A 23,649-nucleotide genomic window follows, 5' to 3' on the forward strand; every position below is an offset into this window, starting at 1 on the left:
CAGTATTGAAGGGGAATTAATTCCCCATCTAACAACTCGCCAGTGGACGAGTTTGCACAATGGTGAAGGAAGGGGAGGGGAGGAGGTGACATGTCTGCAAACACGCCCTGTGGCGCGTTTTAAGTTGGGGAATTAATTCCTCTTCAATCCTGAGAGTCCCTGGGGTCCAACTAGCCCACCAGGCACCTCAAGTATGTACCAGGGAGCGGCATTGCAGAGAGGTGTTCAGAGGCCACGCCACTTTTTACAACGCTCTGCAACGCAGCTCTGTCGCCCTGGTAGAAAGGGCGTGCCACCCCGTCTGAGGTTCCTTTTTAGCCAGAGAATAACAGACCTTGATACACAAGATGACCCAGCGGGAGATAGTCCTCTTGTGTACAGCCCGGCCTTTCTTGGCGCCCACGTGGTGAGCAGTCAAAATATCGAAATTTTTAAATTGACCTACACTAATATCTAGTTTTTAATAGTGTAGGGACAGAATATCGAAGTCAGAAATATCATTGACCAGAATATCGACTCCAAGGTAAGTAATATTGATTTATTTAATATCGAAGTAATATCGAAGTAAATAATATTGTTAGCAGAAATATTGTTAACAAAAATATCGTTGTAAATATCAATTCTTTTTAGTGTTATGGATTTAGCGTGTATTTTATAGGTATGTTTAATTTTTTTATGTTTTTTCATTATTTTTAAATATATGTATTAAATGTTTAGAAAATAGTAAATTTTTTAAATATTATTTTTTGCGTTTTAGTACTAAAGCAGGTTGTGGGTTTATAGGGGAATAGGAAGTGAAGTAATTTCATTATAATTAATTAATATGTTTTTATTTATTGTTATGAATAGTTAATTATTAATTGGTCATTAGTTTTTATTAATTATAATCAATGTATATTATTTTGTTAGTTATTGTTCATTTCTTGTAAGTTAATTAATTGATAATTACATTAATTATGTTATTTTTAATGTGTTGAGGGTTGTGGGTGTATTGGGGAATAGGGTGGGAAGTAATTTAAACATAATTAATTAATATGCTTATATTTACTGTTATTAATTATTAATTTATTGTTAATTATTAATTGGCAATTACTTTTTATTAGTTGGTTAACTTTAAATTATATAAATTATAATTAATTTATAATTACTTTTTATTTTTGTTATTGGTAAATTATTGTTAAATACTTCTTAATTGGTAATTAATGTTTATTAATTGATTAATTGATAATTAAATTGTGTTATTTTTTATGTGTAGCACTTTGTGTGTTTATAGGGGAATAGGGTGGGAAGTAATTTAATGTTATTTAAGTAAATATTAATTTAATAGGTATTTATTAATAATGTTACTGTTAAATAATGATTAATATGTTATTTATTTTATTTAAAAAAATTAGTTGATAAGTATGGTAATTTAACTCCTACGCTATCCAACACTTTCCCTACTGTTGCACTCACTGGAGTGGGAATAGTAATTTTAACCACTCTGCTATCCAACACTTTCCCTACTGTTGCACTCACTGGAGTGGGAATTGTAACTTTTACCCCTACTCTATCCAGCGCTTTCCCTACTGCTGCACTCTCTGGAGTGGGAATAGTAACTCTTACCCTGACACTAGCCATCGCTTTCCCTAATGTTGTAATATGTGGAGTAAATATATATATTCATTTATATGTAGATCTTTAATTAATTTTAATATTATATGTATTAGTTATTATTTATATATATATATGTTAATATGTATATCTATATTTTTTTATTATATGTATTATTTACTTATTTTAAAAAACAATCTTTTTAACCAATATTTTTGACAACTATCTTTTTTTTTTCTCGATATTTTTGTACTTACCTTTATGTAGATAGGACTTCGAGATTTTTGCCTTCGATATTTCTGTGTCGATAATATTGTATGTCGATTTTTTGTCTGTCGATATTTTGTTAGACATTCGTAGCCAACAAAGAGCTGGTCGGGGGAGGAGCCAAGCTCGCGATCGTAATGGTCGCTCTGTAGCTCGGCTCCGTCAGCCTTCCGGCCTGACTCGCATATCCTGCTGCATATCCTGCCCCGAGACGACACACTCGAGCAGAAATAGAAACACAACGTGTTGCTCTTACTCACCGTCTGACCTGGAGGCTCCTGCGTGCCGCGGTTCCGAAGTTGTGCCCCCTGAGGGACCGGGGCCTCGGCGGTGATGAAGCCGGGGCCTCGCCTATTGGACCCAGCCTGGCGTTGATGTAAACGTCGGCCCCGGCCGAGAGAGTGAGCCACTGGCGAGAGACCGTTGTGCGAACATCCCGGTGGTCCGGATCCGGGCTTGCCTTGGCGGCCGTGAAGCTGGTGTGGGGCGCGGTGCTCCGAGGACTGATCGTGTGAAGGGGTCCCCCCGCCGCTGCTCCGTCCATCCACCCTGGAGCCTCGCGCCCGGGCTCTGTTCATCGGACACGCCAGCGATATTGCAGGCGGAACCCCGACTTTGGCGGCTCTCCTTTCTGCACCAAGGCTGCCATTACTGGGACCCCCATGGTACCTGAGGGGGTCCGCATCTGTGAGCCTGATCCGAGAGTCGCGGAGGGTGGTGACGAGGCTGAATCTACAAAATGGCGGCCGTCGAACTAGGCCGTGGATATCCTCAAGACGGCGGACCTGGGTTGCTGGACTGCACGGGGGCCTGGACATGTGTGCGTGAGCCTACAATTGGCGACGTTCTAGACGCACTACGATCCCTGCATGCGGCCTTGGCCCCCGATGCCCCTGGGGGATCGGTGCGGTCCGCCGCCATCTTAGATGGCCGGTTCCCCACGGTCTCCTCTCGTCTCAGTGATGCCACTGCCTCGCCCCCCTCGGCCGCGTTGAGGGCTACTACCGTTGTCCGTCGACAGGTATGCAAGCAAGTGGCTTTGGAACCTCCTGCGCTTCAATGTTTGGAGTTTGGGGGCCTGGATGTCGTGCTGGGGTCCGATCCTGCTCGAGTGCCCGAGAAGCATGGTGGACTGCTACATATCTTTACCTTGATGAGGTCGTGTTTCTGTACTGCAGGGGAACCCCCGTTTTCCCGAACGGCGAGTCTGAACTCCTGTCTTTTCCTGCCCTTGTTAACATTGTTGGGACACTTGAACTGCATACCCAGACTTTTGTTCTCTTGCCTATGGATTGACCTCCCTGGCCTACGTCTTTATCGGACTTCTTTTCATTCGTGTGATTGCCCCGCACCGAGTTGCTCACTTCCCGCTGTAATGTGGTGGGTGGTAATTGTGGCTAAGAAAGGCCTGGGGTGAGATACATTGCTCCCGGTGGATTGCTGGTGTACATATCCGTGGCGAAGTTTCCCGTATACATAGTGCTGTGGGTGACCCCCTTGTAAGTTTTATGACGCTCGAGATTGTGTCGTTTTCGTTTAAACGTATTACGATTGTATGGTTGGGCGGAGGGCTGAGGCCGACCGTTTTGTCTCTGCTCCTTTACTCCTCCCTCCTACTTCTTTTATCTTCATGCCCTTCTTTTTGTCTCTTTATTCCTCTTCTCTCTCTTGTCTCTACTACATTTCGGGTTCTGGATTAGGGTGACAGGCACGCTGCTGGGGGGGGTAGGCCGTAGCCTTCTGCAGGGGTGCTGGGTGGGATGGGTGGGATGGGTCTTATTTGCTGGTTTATTTTCCTTAGTTCCATGGCCCCTTTTGTGTCTCTTTATAGGAGCGCCGCGCCTGTCCCTGCCTCCCATGGTATGATTGGGATGGGGTCTGTATCGTCGATGCTTTCCTTCTTGTGGCTATGCTGCATTTCAATGGCGACTCCCATCCCCTCCTTGTTGCTAATATTCCTGCTCTTTTCTGTGTCCTTGCTACGGGTTGCTTGTTTCAGCGCGGCGCTCTTCTCTTTCAGTCTGTATTTTTCTTTTTCCCCTCTTCCTTCCCCTCCCCTCCTCCTTTTTTCTCTCCCAAAGTTTAGTATGACGGGTTAGTTCTAGTGATGTCAATATTCCGGTTCCTTCGTTCTGTTTCCGATGTACTACTGGGTGGTAGATGTGCATAAGATGAGTCTAATTGAATGTTGATTTGGGTTAACCGCATCGGTTTTCGTACTGATGTATGCTGTAGTGACACTCCTCCGCATTGCTGCCCTTTAGTGTTTTTTTTTTTTTTTTTATATAGCCAATGGTATGCTTTGGGAACCCGGATTCATTTATGCTGTAACCGAACCTGTTATACTCCTTATTGTAATATTATAAAATTAACCTTCTTTATTCCTGTTTGTGGGCCGTCCAGATCCTCCCCCGCCCCCTCCTTTTTTGGGCTATATTGATTGCACTCCATTATGATTGTTTCTGTATATTTTTCTTCTATATTTCATGACTGCTCTATCGTGTCGTGGCCGGCCGGTCTGGTTGTAGGCCCAGATTTGTATATCCTTTCTGTACAAATAAAGGTTTATATAAAAAAACAAAACAAAAAAAACAAAACAAACAGCTGGTCATTCGCCCGGAACTGTTCTGTCGAATTCAGATAAAAGGAGAGCGCACGTTTTAGGTCCACGTGGTGAAGCCTCTCTTCCTCTCTGCAAGGGTGCGGAGGCGGTAAGAAAGTGGGCAAGGTGATAGTTTGCCCAATGTGGAAGGCAGTGACAACCTTTGGCAAGAAGGAAGGACGAGTGCGAAGCACAACCTTGTCCGGATGGACCGTCAGAAACGGAGGCTTACAGGAAAGAGCCTGGAGCTCAATCACGCGTGATGGCAACCAGGAAAGCAGTTTTCAAAATTAATAAACGAAGAGGACAGTTGTGAAGCGGCTCAAAGGGAGCGCACGTCAAATAGGTAAGAACCATATTCAAGTCCCCCAGTGGGGGAGGTGATGGTGAATCCTGCACCCACTGGTGTGTGGTGGGCCTGAAACACCGGACTAGGAAGGTTTGGAGGCAGTGGCTGCAGGGGAGGTGGTGGACTGGCCTGCCCGCTGGCCCCGTGACCCAGCTCTGCGGGTCTCATGTCCACGGCTGCGCTGAGACTGTTGCTGCGCAGGCCTGTGGCTCTGAAACGAAAGTGTTGGGGCGCCCCTTCCTTGGCCACGAAAGGAGGGAAAAGCAGAAGCGGAAGGAGTGCGCGTGGCCGAAAAGCCCAAGTACTTTGCCGTAGCCCGTGAGTCCTTAAAACGCTCCAACACACTATCTGCCTTGTCGCCAAAAAGTAGAGTGCCATGAAAAGGCATGTCCATCAGAATGTTCTGGACATTCCCGGAATAGCCAATTGTCCTCAGCCAGGCGTGGCGGCGTAGCGCCACTGTTGAGGAAATCGGTCTGCCCAGCGAGTCTGCGGTGTCAAGGCCACAACGAATCGTGAACTTGGCTCCATCTCTCCCCTCAGCAATAGCTTGGGAGAGCACCGTCCGGGTCTCCTCCGCATACAGAGGCAGCACCTGCGCAACCATGTCCCATATAGAATGGGAATAACGGCCCAAGACGCATGCGGGGTTCACAGACCGCAGGCCTGAACTGGCAGAAGTAAAAAAGTTCTTCCCAAATTGTTCAAGTTTCTTGGATTTCCTGTCCGGAGGTGTGGAATGGAATGCACTTGGGGACGCAGAGGCTTGGACAACCAAGCTCTACGGGGTAGGGTGTTGGGAGAGGAAAATGGGGCTGGGCGATGGCGTCGGGCTACATTCTTATCCACAGGAGCCCCTGTGTTGGGCCTGGACCAGGTGCCCAAAAGAACATCCAAAAGTGCATCACTGAAGGGCAGCAGTGGCTCCGTAGAGGAACACGCCAGCCGAAGAACTTCTGTCAGGAGGTTAATCCTGATGGCCACTGTAGGTAGATCGAGGTAGAGAGCCTTGGCCGCCCTACGCAACACCTCAGAATATGTACACCCTCCTCCGTAGCCACGGTAGGAGGAGATAGCGTACCAGGTTCTGGAGTAAATTCCAGGTCACCTGCATCCTCCATGTCCTCTTCCCAGTCTGGGTCAAACTCGCGCTGGGCTCCTCCCAGTCCTTCCCGTCTTCCACAACCTGCCGGGCAGGCAGAAAAGAAGGAGGTGGATTGAGAAAGGGATAGAAATTCCCCATCGGTGTCGGAATCGGCGTTGATCGACACCATTCCGGCACCGTCCCCACGTCGGGGTGGATGCCGGGGGCGGTGTCGGTCGGGGAGCAGGCCGGCGGCGGCACCATCGACGTCGGTGGAGGTCATACTAGGCCTAGGCCAACCGACATCAGCTGGGATCCAATATTGGATCCATGGGGGTCTCTCGATGTCGAGACCCGAGTCGTCGATGACGTCGGGCCAGAGCCTATGATGTAGAAGAGCGGGGACCCCCAGTTGGACCCACGGGGCCCGAAGGCATGCCGACGGGGCCTGATGGGCCAAAGACGCATGCCATGGCTGACAGGAACTCCTGCAGCTGGGCTGGGGTCGACGATGGACCCGGAAAGGGTGGGTAGGCCATCAGCAATTGCGTAAGCTCCGCCGGAGCGCAGGGGCGGTGCCACCCACACCCCCAGCTATGTCGAGTGACAGGCTAGGGGAAGGCAAAGAGCGGCGTTGCTTCTTCAACTTTTTGTGCTTCGCTTTACCTGACTCCGAGTGCGAAGACTTTGTCGAACGATGGTGATGGCTGCTCCGCGACCAGTCGCTCGACCTCCCACGGGACCGGGACCTTGAACGGCACGGAGCCAACTCCTTGGCCTCCAGCAACTTTCGAGACCTCTCCCGCAAAGTTTTCGGAGCCAGGGCCCAGCATTCATGGGCAAGACTTGGGAGTCGTGGTCGTGCCCCAGACAGTAGAGACACTCACAGTGTGGGTCCGTCACCGACATCGTGCGGGGACAAACCGTGCAAGATTTAAAACCGGGCATCCCTGCACACCAGGAGTCAAAGACTCAAAAAAGAACAGAGACAAAAGTCCCCAAAAAATCAGTCAAAAATTGACTGGGAGTACCGCTCTCTCCGGATCTAGGCTTGCTGGCGCGGAAAAAGAAAGAACTGACGTCAGCGCACTTAGGCGCCTCTAAGTACCTCCAGTGACATCATCTCGGTGACTACGATGCCAGCGACATACGTGAAGCCGTACGACGACACCTACCGACGCGCAGGGCTACTGCTGACGAAAGCTTTCCAGATCCAGTCTGACACCTGGGGGTTATTCAAAGGTAAGGAATCTATCACTAACGTGTGAGATTTCCAGAACTGCAAAGAAAAGTGCCCACAAGACTTTCAAAGCTGCACTCGGTGCTTCTTGTTTCATATGTAGCCTTCCAAACTGCACACAATGCTCACTCCGCAAGATAAGTTTTACAAATCTCCCCACTTTAAGACTACCTACTCTGTGTGGCCTCCCACAGGACCTGCAGTGCTCCTAATGTATCTGCCTGAATTTGATTCAATACGTCAAAGGAAGCCTTTACAAGTGCACAATATCTTTTAGATTAGCCTAGTATTGGATATGTGCTATCTGAAATATATACTCAGGAGCTGGGCAGCTTACACCCCAAAGCCTCAGGAACTAATCACTGTGCTTCAAGTGACCACCAGAAGTAAGTAAACTACTCCAAATGTTGGCTCCAGAACTACACTTAATACTCCAAGTGAGGCTTCTAGAACTGTGGGGAAAAAATCATATGAGGCTTCTAGAACTGAATTCAGTCCTCAAACTGAAGCGGCTATAACTAGAAGGAGTAATCCAATAGAGGCATTCAGCTGGCCACAATGCTTCATACATAACCTAGAGAACCAACAACTATGAGACCCTGCAAATAGATACACTACTCCTTAAGTGACTGGCAGGCTTTACTCAGCATTCCAAATAGGACTTGACTTGTGGAGTGGTGTGGCTCACTGGTTAGAGGTGGCAGACCCGGGAGCAGAAGTCGGCCTGGGACCAGGGTTCAATTCCCGACGCGGCAGGGTCGTGAACTTGGGTCAGCGGACTCGATAATTCTCGCTTCGGTGCTTACTCTAATCAGGGGTTCCACTCGGCAACTCTGGGCATTAGCTTGCCTAATCTCCACAACGGCCCCATCAATTCCGGGGATGCCTGGCTTCACCTTGGGGACTCCCAGCAGGGACCATCCGACAGGGAAAGCCAGTACGGGTTCCCCAGAGTTATACAGCGCCAGGAAACCTATGGACGGGTAGCAGTGCGCTTTACAAGCTCAAATACATTTACATTTACTTGTGATTTTATTTTTTATCACATCTACCAGCTCCATTCTCTTCACTGCTCAATCCTTTGTTTCATATTATATTTTTCTGATGTCTTTCTAGATCATGAAAAATCTCTTGAAAAAAATACTCATCAGTGCCGACGTTGTTTCTGTTTCCATAACAACCATCTATAACTATCCCACTCATGCATCACCTCTAATCTGTTCATTCATCTAATCATCCAGTCATCCATCCATGTACTCATGCACGTATCAATCCATTCAAGCAGACATACAAACATCTATCATACCACCAACCCATCCATCCTAAACTACACCTCTGCTTCTTTAACGCTCACATTATCTCCAGATAAGAGGATGTGGCCTAATGGGCTAGGGCAGTCGCTCTCCAATCTGGGGAACCAGGTTCGTGTCTCAGAAATGACGCTCAACAAGCTGTGATCCTGGGCAAATCACTTTATCTCCCCATGCATAACAAAAATGAATGTGTCCATGTGTAATGCAACTTGTGCTCATGTAAAGCGCTCTGATGCCTTCGGGTCAAGTTTGCGCTATATAAAACTCAAAGGGAAAAAAAAGATCATTTCACTACAAACTGCATACATCCACAACACATAAGTAAAAATGATATACATTTACAACGCAAGTAGGTCTAACTCGTTTTCTAAATGATCACTCCACTGCAAGCAAAATAACATAAGTTAAAACATTGTTATTCACAACACAAATAACTCTAACTTTAAAAAGTGCGATACTGATTGCTTTGCAAATGCTTGTTTTCTCCTACGATTCAAGGTATAAATAGGAAAATTACGCAAAGGTTGGTTTACTAAAGTTGAATCGTTGACGTCAACGAGGTTTCAGTCAGTGATGCATAATACATAAAGCTAACACTTAAAGGTAATACATTCGTGGTGTGTTAGTTTTTGTGTTTGGTTTTTTTTACCGTAGAACTAACTTTTACAATCATTCTAGTGAGTGACCACGAATTGTATCCATTGCCTTCTCCCGTAAGTGCAGCACTAAACACCTTCGAAGCCGGGTTTATAAATGCTCAAATATAAAAAAATAAATTTGGAAATTTCTACTCATAAAGAACGCAAAGAGACCCAGAAGTTGAGCTCACTGTTTGCGGAACAGGTGACAGATTTCGAATTTCAATAAGCGCTCCAGGGTCCGAGAGCCGATTCTGTGGATCATTACCCCTTGATGGTGAACATGTTTGATCTTTCCAAAGTGCAAGAAGAAACTATAAGTGGTAAGTCAAAGGGGAATACAATGCTCACTTTGTAAAGTGTGAACTTTGCTTCTTAATTGCTAAATAATAATTCAGAGTTTCAATCATTTTTGGATGCTTATCCGAATTAAATATGTTGATGACAAGAGTTAATAAAGTGCACCGAAACCTCCTGTTGGCAATATGAGGAAGAGAAAGCGTTTTATTAGGCAGTAATATTTTCCAAACCAATGCGCATTCTATCGTGTCTGTGGACACTATTTACCAGAAAAACATATATGTGAACATTTTCAAATGTGAGATTAGATAAAATACGATTTAACAAAAATGTAGCATTAAGGACCTTGTGTTTTCTATTTCTAAGTGTATGTTTTTCTATATACATGAGGAATTGTAGGTGATGGTTAACATGACTTTGGCTCTGACCTGGTAGATTCTTCAGACATTCGCCTCCATTTCCAGTAGGATGATCCAAGACACATGTGTCTTCTTCCTCTTTAACGATTACCACCAAATCGGATGAAATGTCAATGTCACCTACAAAAAATCAATTATGCGAGATGTCAGCTAGATCCCTCCTACCGGCTCCTTGGTCAATGAATCGCTTAGACTTGCAAAACAAACGTTGTAAAGGACCAAAAAGCCTCTGGAGAAAGTCTTATGATGAGGAGTTCAAAAAGAATTATGAATTGGTGATTAAAAACCATAGGGGACTGTGTAGAACAGCAAGCGCCTCATTCTATTCTTCTAAAATTAAGAATGCCCACAAATATCCTAAGATGCTCTTAAAGGTGGTTAGAGAACTCTCCGATTCCTGTAATGCGTCTTCAGCCTGTTCGCTCTCTCAGAACTCAATGCGAGAAGCTTGCCCAGTTCTTCATCAAAAAGGTGGCATCCATCCCTTTTTATCTGTCTAACGATGTTAAGGGAAATTCTTTAATTAGGGACACAGTCACTGCTAACCACACACTGAATTGCACACAATAGCTTAGTGAAAGTGTGAGGAGATAGGAGGCTATTCCTTTCCGGTCATCTTGGCCTTCCCTTCACTTTTTCACCTTGTTTAGCATCCTACAATCCATCAAGTTGGGCTTCTCTTTGAACCCTCTACCGCCTTCTAAACTGTGTTTGCTGGATCCGGCACTACTACAAGTAGTGTTGAATCTTTTGAACACCTCTTTACGTGAGGCCCATCTTCCTTGGAGCTGGAAGCACTCTACGGTTCTTCCAATGCACTGTCCTTAACCTCTGGTGTCCCCCAGGGTTCTGTGCTAAGTCCTCTCCTACTTAATATCTACACTGGCAGACATATTGGAGAGTTTCGGTTTGACCCTCTTTTCTTACACAGGTGACATCGAAATATTTTTTCTCTGTCATCCGTACAGGATCATAGACCCTCTGATCTTAACCTGGGCTTGAGTCGAGAGGCCCCTGGGATGAGTGCTAGCTCACTAAAGCTTAATGGCGATAAGACGGAGGTCATAGTCATGGGTAAGTAAGCTCAACTCTGGGGTCCGCAACACTGGCGGGAAACCTTAGGAACTCTCCCCAATCTGACATCCCAAGGCTAAGAACTTAGGTTTTCTTCTTGAAGATAAACTATCGATAAAAACTCAGGTGTCTAAGGTTACCTCTACTTGTTTCATTGTCAGGAATGGCGAGGAAGATCATCTGGATAAAGCCCCAATCTGCCTAAAGGACTTTGATTCAAGCCCTAAGCTCCTATTCATTACTGGCAAATTTCAGTGGTTTGACAATTTCGAAGCACAACCATACCTCTATTTTCCAGTTTTTTCCACTGAATTGTATTTTTATTAATGGTTTTCTTAATTTTCAACTACTGCTGTGCTCAGCCGTTGACTGTGTGTAGCAAGTCTTGTGACCAGGTCGTGCTGCACCCATGCCCTACTCCCCTCCCACCACATCCGTGAAACATACGCTGTGCACAGTCTTTGGCTGCACACTACGAGGATTGGCTGCAGAGCCATATACCTATTCTGTGCTGTTCTCAGCCCCTTTCGCCTGGCCCTGTGCCCGCCACCTTCGGTTGTGTGCAGCGGGATGTGCTAAAGGTGTGCCTACCTTTGCACCAGGCTGAATTTGCTAACTGTTTAATTTCATGCAGATTAATTGAATAGTAAAGTTATTCATGATTAATAATGATTATTGAATGCCTTTCCATTTAACACCCAAAAGAGCACTTCAATGTGCTAAACTATAAGAGCTTGGAGTAGCTAACTTGCCTCTAGAGTTTTTTGGGGCCCAGTGCCCTGCATACTCGTTCAAAGTGGATCAGCTGTGATTATCAGGTGAAGCTAGAAGAGAGTGTGTTCATTCTGAAGTTAAAAGCACACCTTCAGCAGGGCTCAGCTCCTCTCATCTCTATGTTGACTCTTAGCATAAGAGTGGATGATGCGGCAGTCTGGCAGGACCCCACTAATGAATTCCTGCTGGGAAGGCTTCCCAAAATCAGTGGGAAATTCACAGGGTTTATATACAGGTGACCACAGTGGGTGACTTTCCAATAATCCAAGACATAACCGGTCTGAAATAGCATGCTGAAAATACATCAACTTGGACTACATGTTTATTCCAAACGTCTATTGTCAAACCGTGACATATAGATATTGCGTAATTTGCAGCAGACGTGTTCTGTGAAAGATAATGACATGCTGAATGTGGACCATAGACAGACGGCGTGATTTTACATGCAAAAATATCGTAAAGGTAAGTTTTGATAAGTAAGCAAAGTTTTTCTATATATAACTTCACATATATGTACCTTGATAACATACATTTCTTCGAGGTACATAGATGTGGAGTTAAGAATAGTAAATCTATAGCTACCTATTTACACCTACCTTCTCAGTATTTTGGTCCTCGTTAATTTTGACACCATATTGTGTTCACAAGATATTTTTGTTTACAATATTCTGTCAGTGCTCTGTTACACCATAACTCAAGAAAATAGGTATGCCTAATGCGGTGGGGGGGGGCAGTTACATCAGTAATAGCTCCACACACAGTATATGCCTTTGAAACATTTTACTCATGAGTGGAGTTTGAGGTTATAGATCCAGCCTCAGGGCAGTTTCCTGCTTATAAACCAGCAGCACTGCTTCCACATTAAAGGACATAGCAGTGCCGGCAAATCCTTTGATTTACCAAGAGCCCAGAACTGGTTTGGTAGTGAGTAACTACATACAGAGAAATGTTGCATTGAGCCTCCTGAGTAACGAAGGGGGGACATTGTTAGATCTGTCAGCTTTGTGGGTGGTCTCCCCTAATTTTTGTCCCTTTTGCCTCCCATCATTTTTTTCCACAAATTCTTTTTGTGTGGTATTAGGTCTCTGGGTGCCCCACCACTGCTAAAAAGTGCTGAGGTACAGGTGCGCCTTCCTAAAATTGTGGGTAGAGTGAGTTTCTAAGATGGATGCCTGCTAGAGTTACCTCAGAGCTCTGGGCCATAGTATAACATTAGAGGGTTCCAGAACCTTCCAGTCCACTCTAGTGACCTGGGCCTAGGCTATATAAGGGAGGACACTGGGCGGCCATTTTGTCATAACTGGGCTGGCTGGAGTGCAAACTACAGAGTAGGGGGATTGTGACTCAGGCTGATCTGATTGCTCTCAGGGGCTACAAGTTAGTTGGGTGCTGCCCTCCTGCCTGCTGATCTGGCCCTGCCTGCGAGAAGAATACAAGTAAACCATTCAAGTATGGCCGTCTAACAAAAAGGACTAAACTACGCCAACAGCTGGTGAGAGTGACTTGGCCACAGCCCTAGAAATCTGGGAGGGTGGTGCTGTGGGTTGATTTGACAACGTGGAACAAGGAACTCTGTCCACTACCCCTGAAGTGAAGCGGGGTCTTGAATCTCGCCCTGGCTGGCTGTTTTGCCCTATTGTGGGGTGTTGTACTGTCCGGCGTTGTAGGCTGCCTGGTCTTTCCCCTGCTGTGTCCGGCGGAGCCCTTCTTTTCTTTTCCCCCTTCTCTATGCCTTTCTGAGCCTCTGTGGTGCCGAGGTTGCGTGGCCGAGAGGTTCCCGCGCAAGGTGTGGGGAGAAGCAGTGCGGCTCTGGCTCGGGGAGAGATGCCGGGCAGGGTCGCTTGGCAACTGGATTCCCGCCTAGCGCATTACCTCACCCCGTCGAGCCGGAGTTCTTCGCCGGAAAGCGGGCTGCCGCGGTCTGACTGAGAGGCTGAGTTGACCTGCGGCTGGCTCCCTGGCAGGTCGGGAGAGTGCGGAGGGAGGCCTGTATGCAGCAAGGCCTCGGGGAAGTTCGCAACCCGGCCCAGTTACGGTCCCTGCCCCGCCTCAGGTGAAGTGCAAAGACCTGAGCGGGAGGTAGAGGAAAGCTCGGGCCACAGGTTTGATCCCCGGTTGATGTAAAAAAGGGCGCCGGGTGGGCGCAGAGGTAACTGGGGACACCACAGTTGGGATAAGGGAGTGAAGCTGTAGGGAGGGGGGAACAGGTCAATCAGGGGATGGGGGGTGCGCCAAGGACAAGGTCCCAAGGGAATTCACTCGATGATAGTAAAGTGACTGACATAATTCAAAAGAGTGGATTCCGGACCTCAGCCCCATCGGAAGAAGAGCCTCCCAAAGCATTTCACTTGCATAGGAGTGATAAAGAGCCCGCGCACTCCGTTTCAGAAGTTCATGTGACTCCAGAGAAAATGCCTCCTTTGGCTTGATTCAAATTAATGATGAAAAAGATCTGCTGAAACCGAATTTCATTCACTCAGATGCTTGTTGCGAACAGTACTCATACCTGTTATATTAATAGTTAATGTACTTACCTGACCCAATACAATTGATCCAAGTGTAGTATACTTACCTGTTGTAGGTCAATCTGACTGTATTTAAAATTCTGGTGCTTTATCTACTGTAAGAAATACGATGCACTGTCTAGTTAATGCAATTATTCTTTAAAAGGACATGTCCAAGTACTAATCTATTGAAAAATTGGAACCCCCACTTGTCCTTTTTCAATTTAAAGAAATAAAGCTACTCAATTACCTATTTAAAAGACGGTGAGGTGTCATTTTGGTGGGTTTGCATTGGGGTGTTGTAGTGTGTTTAATGCAAGCACGTCACAATTGCCTTCTAAGTTTAGCCTTCCAGCTAGAGTCATGCTACCTTAAGTGGGCCGGCAGCCCCGGTTCCAACAGACATAACCTGTAATGCCTGAATATACACCATTTCCTCAACCTGGGAACCTACCAGCTGCTGACATTGTAGGTGTCTTGGATTATACAATCTCCTTATACAAGAAACTCGGATAATATATGCTACAAAGTATGAATACTAGACCAGCACTAGCAGGGCCCGTAGTGCCAGAACAGGTTACGGTACAGGCAATCAGACCACAAACGCTACAATGGGAAAGATGTCCACTAAGCTTGATGAACTCAGTTTTCATTCTTTTTACATTTTCTCTTTTAAAGGCATGGATTTTGGAATAACTATTTCCAACTAAAACCCTCCTGAATCCAGTTGCTTCCTGAAAAACAGTTTCTAGCTTTAAGCTTAAAGTATGCCAATAACAGTCATACTGTTGACTTAAAACATGAAAAGAGAATTGTCTCTTGTAAGGCCCTAGTGAAAAAAGAGTAGAGTAACATCAAGACTTTCATACCCTTACTTGAACCTCATCTAATTGGTTGTCAAATGCAGTTTAATGTTGGAAAGACATGTAGATATCGTGTGCCTAGAAGGTTGCTGAAACTGTATTTTGTTAAACCATAAATACTTTCTTAAAACTAGACCAAAAGTTGTCTGTCAGCAAAATAGTTTACACCGAGATGAGCTTCAAAATAAGTTTTAGACAGCATGACTAATTTGCTGATCATTGCAACAATTGGCATGTGCTAAGTCTACTGACAGACACTGCCGCAATTATGAAAATCTCTATATGGGTAAAATATAGGTGAACATTTTAAAGTTTATTAAAAGTTTAAAAAAATAGGAAAATAATGTATATTAAATATTAATGTTTTATTAATATATTTGTATTTTGAATGGACAATATAAAAAGGTTAGAGCATTAATAGCTTACTTAAAAATTTTAAAAAGTTAATATTTTGAATATTAAATTAAAATCTAATTCTTTTTTACGTTTAAATTAAGTATGTTAATGTATTATGCATCAAAAAATTATTTGGCGTTTTGTAAAGAATTAAAATACAAATCATTTTTATTAAAATAAATATGAATATTACAATGCACATTATTTTTTAAAACTAAAGGTTATCACCATTTTTTTTTTAAACTAGATATTTTTAACATTAAATTATTATTTATTTTGCTCTTTATTGAATATTTGGCATTTGGAACACAAAGTAACACAGACATAGTTACAGTCATTATACAACGAAATATTGTGAAGAGGTTCATACTGCTTGACAACATCAAACTATAACTACATAGCTGTCAGGGTGATCTCCCATATGGATGTATTCAGGTGTGGTGTGTAGTGGAAACTCATGAAGGTATGTGCGTTGCCAATAACTGGGGGGCTGGATTTCCCATTGGCCTCATATAGTGCCGTGAGGGGTGTGTGGTACTCCAGAGGGGAAATTGGAGCAGGTAGGGCCATGCATGGACCATCAGGATGATGGGTGTCAGACATGTATCACCCCCTAACATGCCGTGTGGGTGGTAACGGGTGTCTACCAGTCCATGGTGGCCAGAGATCATACACCTCGGATTCCTCCTGGAAAGGTTTATGGTGATCTGGCAAGCGGGGGCTGCGAAAAAGGAAGGGGGGAGTTCTGAAACACGTTTTCCCCATGCAATTTTCAATAAGAAAATTGAAAAGCTATTCAGCAGACACACCTCACTAGAATTACATCAAATTTGGCAGAAAGCTAGACCATATACCCAGAAAGCGTGCTTATTGTGGTTTTGAGCAAATATGTTTAGTAGGTTTTGAGAAATGAAGTTTTAAAATAAATGTATATTTCATGTCCCTAGGATTCGCAGATCCACAAGCTGAAACTACACAATCTGGTTGGTTGGCCACAACCTGAAGAAAAAGTTGCAGCCACCATTTTAGGACTCAGTTCCTGTGTCTAGAAAATTAAAAAGTATATTAGGAGGCAGGGTAGGGGAACAAATAAAATGTAAAAACATTTCTGCAATTTCATGAAACCTGCGGATCTACAGCAACGTTCAGCACAGTCACCAGCGTAAATTTGTAGGGGGCCAGACTCTGCAAGGCGCAGGGCTGACCACCCATTGGGGGGAGGAGGGGAGGTGTAGGCCAGGCCCTGCACCCAACCCCATGTCATAAGGTGTGCGTAGCGCAGGGTTGGTTTGGTATGTTATGATAATAATCTATGACTCACAAAAGACTACAAAAACCTTCAAGTTCACTGAGAAAAACCACTGACATTATATTTAGGTATGGTTATAATATCTTACTTTACACTAAAACATCCTTTCAAATCACCGAAAACCCATAGTAACGTCTTAATAATCAGATGAAATGCCAGTTAAAACAAAACTTTTAAACTATAAAAACCATTAAAATTCACCAGTTATAGTTAACTAAAGAAACTATTAATAATGCCCACGCCATGCACCGCAAATGACCACATAATAAATCTCTCAGGACATGTTGTATGACATCATAAATAACATCACTGATGACATCTAAAACCACTTCACTGAAGACAACACGGATGCGAGCACAAGTTATAGGAGCACATGCACCAACATAAGGAATTGTGATTCCTTAATAGCGATTTTTTAGAAATTGCTATTTAGGAATCGTAATTCCCTATGCATGTAGGATTCGCTAAAAAAATTCGATTCCTACATATTCCTGAATTGCAAATTGCGATTCGCAATTAAGGAACAGCTTCCCATTCATTCCTATGGGCCTCTGGGAATTGCATGTGCAATTTCGAGTACCAAATACGTACCCGCAAATTGCGCATGCAATTGCAAGGGTGCCAAAAGGACACCCTGATGCACCCCTGAAATTGCCATGTGACTACCTGTTGCGCACACACAGGTGAGAGAGCAGGGTGAGCGGAGGCCACAACAGACTGCATACACGATATCGACCGAAGGGCGAACACGTGAACCCACATACGGACAGAAAGGGTTCTTTTAAAAGCATTTTCTTCTACGGGAGCCTGGTATGCACCACAACATAAGGCTACCTGGTACAATAAAGGGAGAAAATAAATAAGATAAGTGCAAGAATCACCCTGACCCAGAAACAACCCTGATGAAATCGCTGGTAAGGTATAACGCGGCGATGAAACATGTCGGTTTTTTATTAGAACAGGCACACGGCAAGGAATAAAGTGGGAAGTGCTAGTGGAGCCCAGTTCTTTTTAACCGAATAGGTCCTACAACTCATAATCTGGAGGATAGGCCCTATCACTTAGGTGGGTCACTCACATAACTACACTGAGTTTCTTTTGTGCACAGTTTTTATTCCCCTTTATTTTCATGGTTGGCAACTGCTGATGATGATACAGCGGGGAGTCAAGCGAGTACCAGTTTGACAAAACCCCCATGGTGGTTGCTCCCGTGAGGCGTTGCCAACCCCCCTCCCCTTTTTTCACTAGAGAAGGGTAGAGCAGGATATTAGACTAGCACAGGGAATAAGTTTCACACACACATTTGTTTTTAGATATGAACATTCAAATAGTTAGTGACATGAGACACTATATCAGATAGTAGGAGGAAGACATACCCACTACTGAGAACAATTGAAGTGTCCAAGAGAAGGGACAGTTCACCTTTTGTAAGGACAGGCATAGTGATTTGAGGCGCACACACATGCCCCAAGGGCATGTGTGTGTAACATGGAACTTTGAAAAATGCAATTTAGTGCATTTTTCAAAGTTTTCACAAATTACCATCAACTTTAAATTGATGGCAATTTGCGATCCCTAATTGCGAAATCACTATTTAAAATTGCATCATGCATTGCATTTAGGGTATCGCAATTTGTGATTCCCTAAATGCATTTGCAATTTAAATAATCGCAAATTTATCGATTACTTAAATTGCGAATTTGCATTTGGGTTGATGCATCTGCCCCTTTACGACTGGTATTTAGAATGATGTATGTGCCCCATAGTTTCGCCAGGACCGGTATACTTGGATAAACTGTGTGAAACCACTGGACAGAATATTTGTTTTATGATACGAAAAGATCATCAAATTGTGCTGATCTCAACCACTGTAGTGGTATATGGGACCTCTAGGTAGAAAGTATAGATCATATTCAGCCAGATATATGAGAGGACTATGAATGAGGGTGAGGTAAGAACTTAGATTCCCATTCACGGCACTACTGCCACTCTTTGCTGGGAGGGTCAGACACTCTCATCCACATTTTCAGATTAATACTCAGGAAACAACATTAATAACATGGGCTAACCCACGGGTGCTTTTACAAAACAAGCGGAGCAACGCTTGCCTTATCCACGCATAAGCCTTAACAAGGCATATGTGTGGTTAAGGCAGTCAGTGCTCTAGATGCAGAGTGGATGGGCGGGGAGAGGAACAGGAAGGAACTGGACAGGAAGAACCGGGACGTGGCTTGTTAGGTAGTGCTGGGGCTGGGTTTTAGGGCTCAGGGCGGGGCATGTGGTAGGTTTTAGGGCTGTGGCTGGGTTTTAGGATTCGGGGAGGGGCAGTTTACAGGGCCGGGAGCCAAATCCGGGGCTCATGGTGGGTTGCCTAGCGTTAGGTAGTTTTTTGGGCTGGGGGCCGGGTTTTAGGGCTCAGGGTGGTGGGGGGCAGGGGGTGTCCGGGTAGTTTTTAGAGCTGGGGTCGGGTCGTTTTTAGGTTTGGGGGACGGGTTTTAGGGCTCAGGGGAGCTGGGGTGTGATCTTTACCACGCATATGTCTTTACCCATCATGCATTTGCAATGAAATTCGTTGTAAAGGCATGTGCGCTTAAGGCATGCGTGGTAAAGGCGTGGTTGTGGTTGAGGATGCGTTGTTTAGGCATGCGTTTTTAAGGCATGCCTTGTTCTGCCTTACAACCTAATACTCACTTGTTGAGATGCTCTTCTTGCTTTCTTTATTCTTGGAGACACAAGACTTGCTGAACTGATGGTCTCTTGGAAGAACTTGGAGCAATCCATTGGGCTCGATGAATCGGCTGTCTGTGAAAAATAATATTTCCCTGTTATAAATACTTGCAAGTACTTGCAAACTCTGAAATATGAGATAACCAGTGCCATGAAACGCTACAGCCAGACTACAGGAAACTTGGACCAAGAGGGAAGGGTATTCACACAATGGTTTGCACAGTGAGTTAGATTATTTCTCTGGGGATTCATAGCAAACAGGGCAATGCTATGGTTTAAATATTAACTTTAAAAAAAATTAAATTAGTCCCTTACAACACAAAAAAGCACAAAGAAGTCTGATCTGAGGGGTCCATTATTGTGCCTTTTACTTCTTTGACAATTTAAGTAAGGTTTAATTTTCATAGCAGTTCATTCCAACTTCAGGCGTTTTCCATGATGTATGGAGTCCTAAATGTCAATCGTTCGAACTAACATTTCAATACCAATCATATAGTACACAATTGAAGTGGAGGTAGAACTTACCTTAGAGGCTTCATTTCAGTTATTTGTGAGTTCGCATAACTAAGGAAATAAGCTCACAGAGTAATGGGCGGTGATGGAGGTGATGACTGAACAAAGCTTCAATGGTCAACGATTTTGGGAAGTAACAAGAAAAAGGTATTTTATGACCTCTCCTCTTCCACATACTGAATTTGACAACTTTTTTCTCTACACACTATCTATAAATTATATTAGGGTGCCCTAAAAATAGTTTTGGTAAGAAAATTCAATTTTAGAAGATGAAAGGCATGAGGATCCTACCCTGCTACTGTCAACACATAACTGTGGGTTCCCCTAAAAAAGATGGTTACTTGACACAGAAAATGTTATAACTGAACCATTCCTAATGCACCCAGATATCTGTTTTAATTAATTAAGGTGCATTAGGAGGTTGTGTCAGAGTCTAAAAAAAACACAATAAGCACTATTTAGTCCGCTCTATTTATATTTGAAAAATTATAAAATATTACCTCACTGACTTCACAACTTATAAAACTTTACATTTCATGTAAGATTTGTAGCCTAACTGTTTAAAGAACAAGTTACTGACCTTCGATAATGCCTTATCTGATAGAGACTCTATCTAGCTGCAGATTCCTTACCTTAGAATTATCTCTAGATGTCAGACTCGATCCAGAACTTTTTGTGAGCAGTACTGGTAGATGATGTGGTTCGGCTCCACATGGCGTCATTCGTGCTGAAGTGACGTTTGCGGTGCATATTTAGGCACCACTTGAGCGCACGACTTTCCACACCAGAAGTGCGGAGGCAGAAGTACACTGACCACTAGTCTGGAAAACTAGGGACCTGAAAGGGGAAAATCCTGTCCCTATTAATCAGTTGGCAGAGTGGGGAAGATGGGTGGGTCCGTTAGGAATCTACGGCTAGAGTCTCTACCAGATAAGGCGTCACTGAAGGTAAGTCAATTGTTTATCTGATAGAGACTTCTAGCCACAGATTTCTTACCTTAGAATAGATAGCCAAGCAATACCTCCCCAGAGGTGGGTCTACAGGCCAATTTCACTGAAGGAAGTCCTGCAGGACCGAATGGGCAAAATGCCCATCCCTACGGGCCTGACTGTCCAGGCAGTAGTGTTTGGTAAATGTGTGCAAGGCAACCCATGTTGCTACCTGGCAGATGTCCTAGACCAGAACTCCTTGTGCTAATGCAGTGGTTGCAGCTATAGCTCTGGTTGAACTAGCATACAAACCCTCAGGGAGTTGCTTCTTAGTCAAGGTGCAGCAGTTTTTAATGCAGAGCATGATCCAGCTGGAGATGATCCGCTTCTTCACAACCTTGCCCTTCTTTGCTCCGATATACCCCAGGAAGAGTTGTTTTTTTAACACATATTTTATTAAGTGTTGAAGATCATTGATACATGCAAAAAACGAATTACAATTTTGGTTTTTCTTACATTCGGATGAAGGAGTATACATGTCGTTCTTAATGTTCCAAACATATTATTATATTGCATTATAGTGCCTAGACAGGCAGCACCCGTACTACCAACACCAATGCAATCACATATTAGACACAGTATATCAAGCATTATCAGTGTGTTAATTATCAATATCGAACTATCCTCCCTCTCCCCCAATTACCAACTCTATTCACAAGGAACTTAAGAAACTCTGCAGCTGTGTTGTCAAGTCCCTTACTCGGGTATATAATACTACTGTGTAGCCATGTCCGATATAGGTGGAAAGGACAGGAGAGGTAGGGGGGGATAAGGGAGGCGGAAGGGGCAGAGAGAGGGAAGGAAAGGGAGGGGCAGGGGGAAACCTGCGGCCATCAAAAAACCACGCAATCGCAGCATCAATAATCAGTGATCATCTGAGTGGATCTCCAGCGTGCCCCCGGAGCCTCCCAACAACTCCTCCATGTTTGCTCTGAACTGTTCTACAAAGTGTGCCCAGTCCAGGGAGATGGGTTGTTTTCGTAGTCCTTTATATTCTTCGCGATGAAGCGTCCCTGTCTCCGCTACAGACTAACTAATAACTTCGCCCCTCCATTTACCCTCGCGCAGCGCCGTGCGCGATTTCCAGCGCTGAGTAATCCATTTTTTGGCAAGCATCAAGGCTAACCCCTTAAAGCGGCGCAGTAGCTTCACCTTCTTGGGGAGAGGAAATATGCCCAGAAGGCATGCATCTATAGTATTCCAAGGGGAGTGTTCTGTTAAGAGTGAAAGGCTCTGCGTGACCACCGACAAAAAACCCCCAAATGCAGGACAGGACCACAACATATGAATAATATCAGCATCATGGTCTGGGACAGCCAGAAGAGGCAGCAGAAAACATATTCTGGATTGCCCGCAGGGTGAGGTAATCCCTATGCAGTATGAATATTTGTATTGTTTTTAGGCAAAAACTTCGGGAGACCCGACGAGGGTGCTCGAACATCAAGGCCCATTCTCTATAATCAAATTCCCTTACCAGGGACAATTCCCATTTTTGCGTAGAGTCAGCAGTGGAGTGCCCATATGTACCCGGAGCCCCCGGTAGAGCCATCGTACAAGGTGGCAGCCATGACCCATTATATGAATCGATTTCAACAGTTGGAAGGTGGGAGGTTCTTTCTGATCCACCAACCAGTATTTCCGGATGTAGTGCACAAGTGCTGCTTTGTGAGGAAGAGGGTTGCCGGGACTGCATTGGTGTGTACAAAGTCCTCATGAGAAATCAAGCTGCCATCTAAGAATAAATCTCCAACCGTCTCCGTGCCATTCTGGGTCCAACTCTGCAATCGAGCATTAGATAAAATCCTGAGCCTAGTGGGCAGGCCACAAAGCAGGATATTAGGGGCATACGGGAAAGGTATTTTTGCAAAGAAAGGGGGGATCTCTCAGTTTGTCTATCCTGGGACATAATTGCGCCTGGAGGATACCACGATGGAGATGGTCCGCGGTATGTTCTAGCTCAAATAAGTTATGCCCCGCCAACCAATATGCTAGCCATTGCAATTGCCCCACTATACAGTAGGCCTGAAAGTCGGGAGCCCCCATGCCGCCTGCGGAACTCGGCAACTGCATTTTGGCCAATGCCAGCCTATGTCTACCCATTCCCCATAACAAGGACACTAACAGGGTATCCAGTGTTTTAAATATCCATGCAGGGAGAATCACCGGGAGGTTCACAAAGTGATATAGAAGTCTAGGTAACATTACTATTTTGGACACAGCCAAACGACCCGCCAATGTTAAGGGCAAAGTATTAGAAAAATAGATCTGAGAACGGAGTGAGTTAATAGTTCTGACCACATTCCCATGTATAGTATCCGCACTGGTCCTGTAAACGTAGATCCCTAGATATTTTAAAGTTGTGGGTTCGACCTTAAATAGTAACTGCCCTAACTGTAGCTGAGGTCTATTATACGTATCATAAAAGGAAAATGCCACCGATTTTGAGGCGTCAAGGCACAATCCAAATATTTCTCCGAACCGTGCAAACTCGGCTGCTGGTTCATGCATAGTCGCGTTCAAATCTTGAAAATATATTAACGTGTCATCTGCGTAGAGTGACACAGAATGAATTGTTCCAGCCAGCGGTATTCTATATGGGGCCATAATTTGGCGCAGATGTTGAGCTAGAGGCACCAAAGCCAGCACTAATAAGGGCGACAAGGGGCAGCCTTGGCGGGTACCACGATAAACAGAA

General features: G+C 44.6%; 1 protein-coding gene across 3 annotated transcripts in view; it reads right to left on the bottom strand.

The window, feature by feature from the left end:
• LOC144767458 (zinc finger protein 786-like) overlaps positions 1-23,649 on the bottom strand; it is a 357,248-nt gene that overhangs the window by 46,275 nt on the left and 287,324 nt on the right. For all 3 annotated transcript variants that reach the window (XM_078650884.1, XM_078650882.1, XM_078650883.1), the window contains exons 5-6: positions 19,417-19,527; positions 9,815-9,925 (exon numbers count right to left, since the gene is read on the bottom strand). In XM_078650884.1, the coding sequence (XP_078507010.1) occupies positions 9,815-9,925; positions 19,417-19,527 (222 nt within the window). The remainder of the gene's footprint in view (positions 1-9,814; positions 9,926-19,416; positions 19,528-23,649) is intronic.

This window comes from Lissotriton helveticus, chromosome 7, assembly GCF_964261635.1.
Source record: "Lissotriton helveticus chromosome 7, aLisHel1.1, whole genome shotgun sequence".
Lineage (NCBI taxonomy): Eukaryota > Metazoa > Chordata > Amphibia > Caudata > Salamandridae > Lissotriton > Lissotriton helveticus.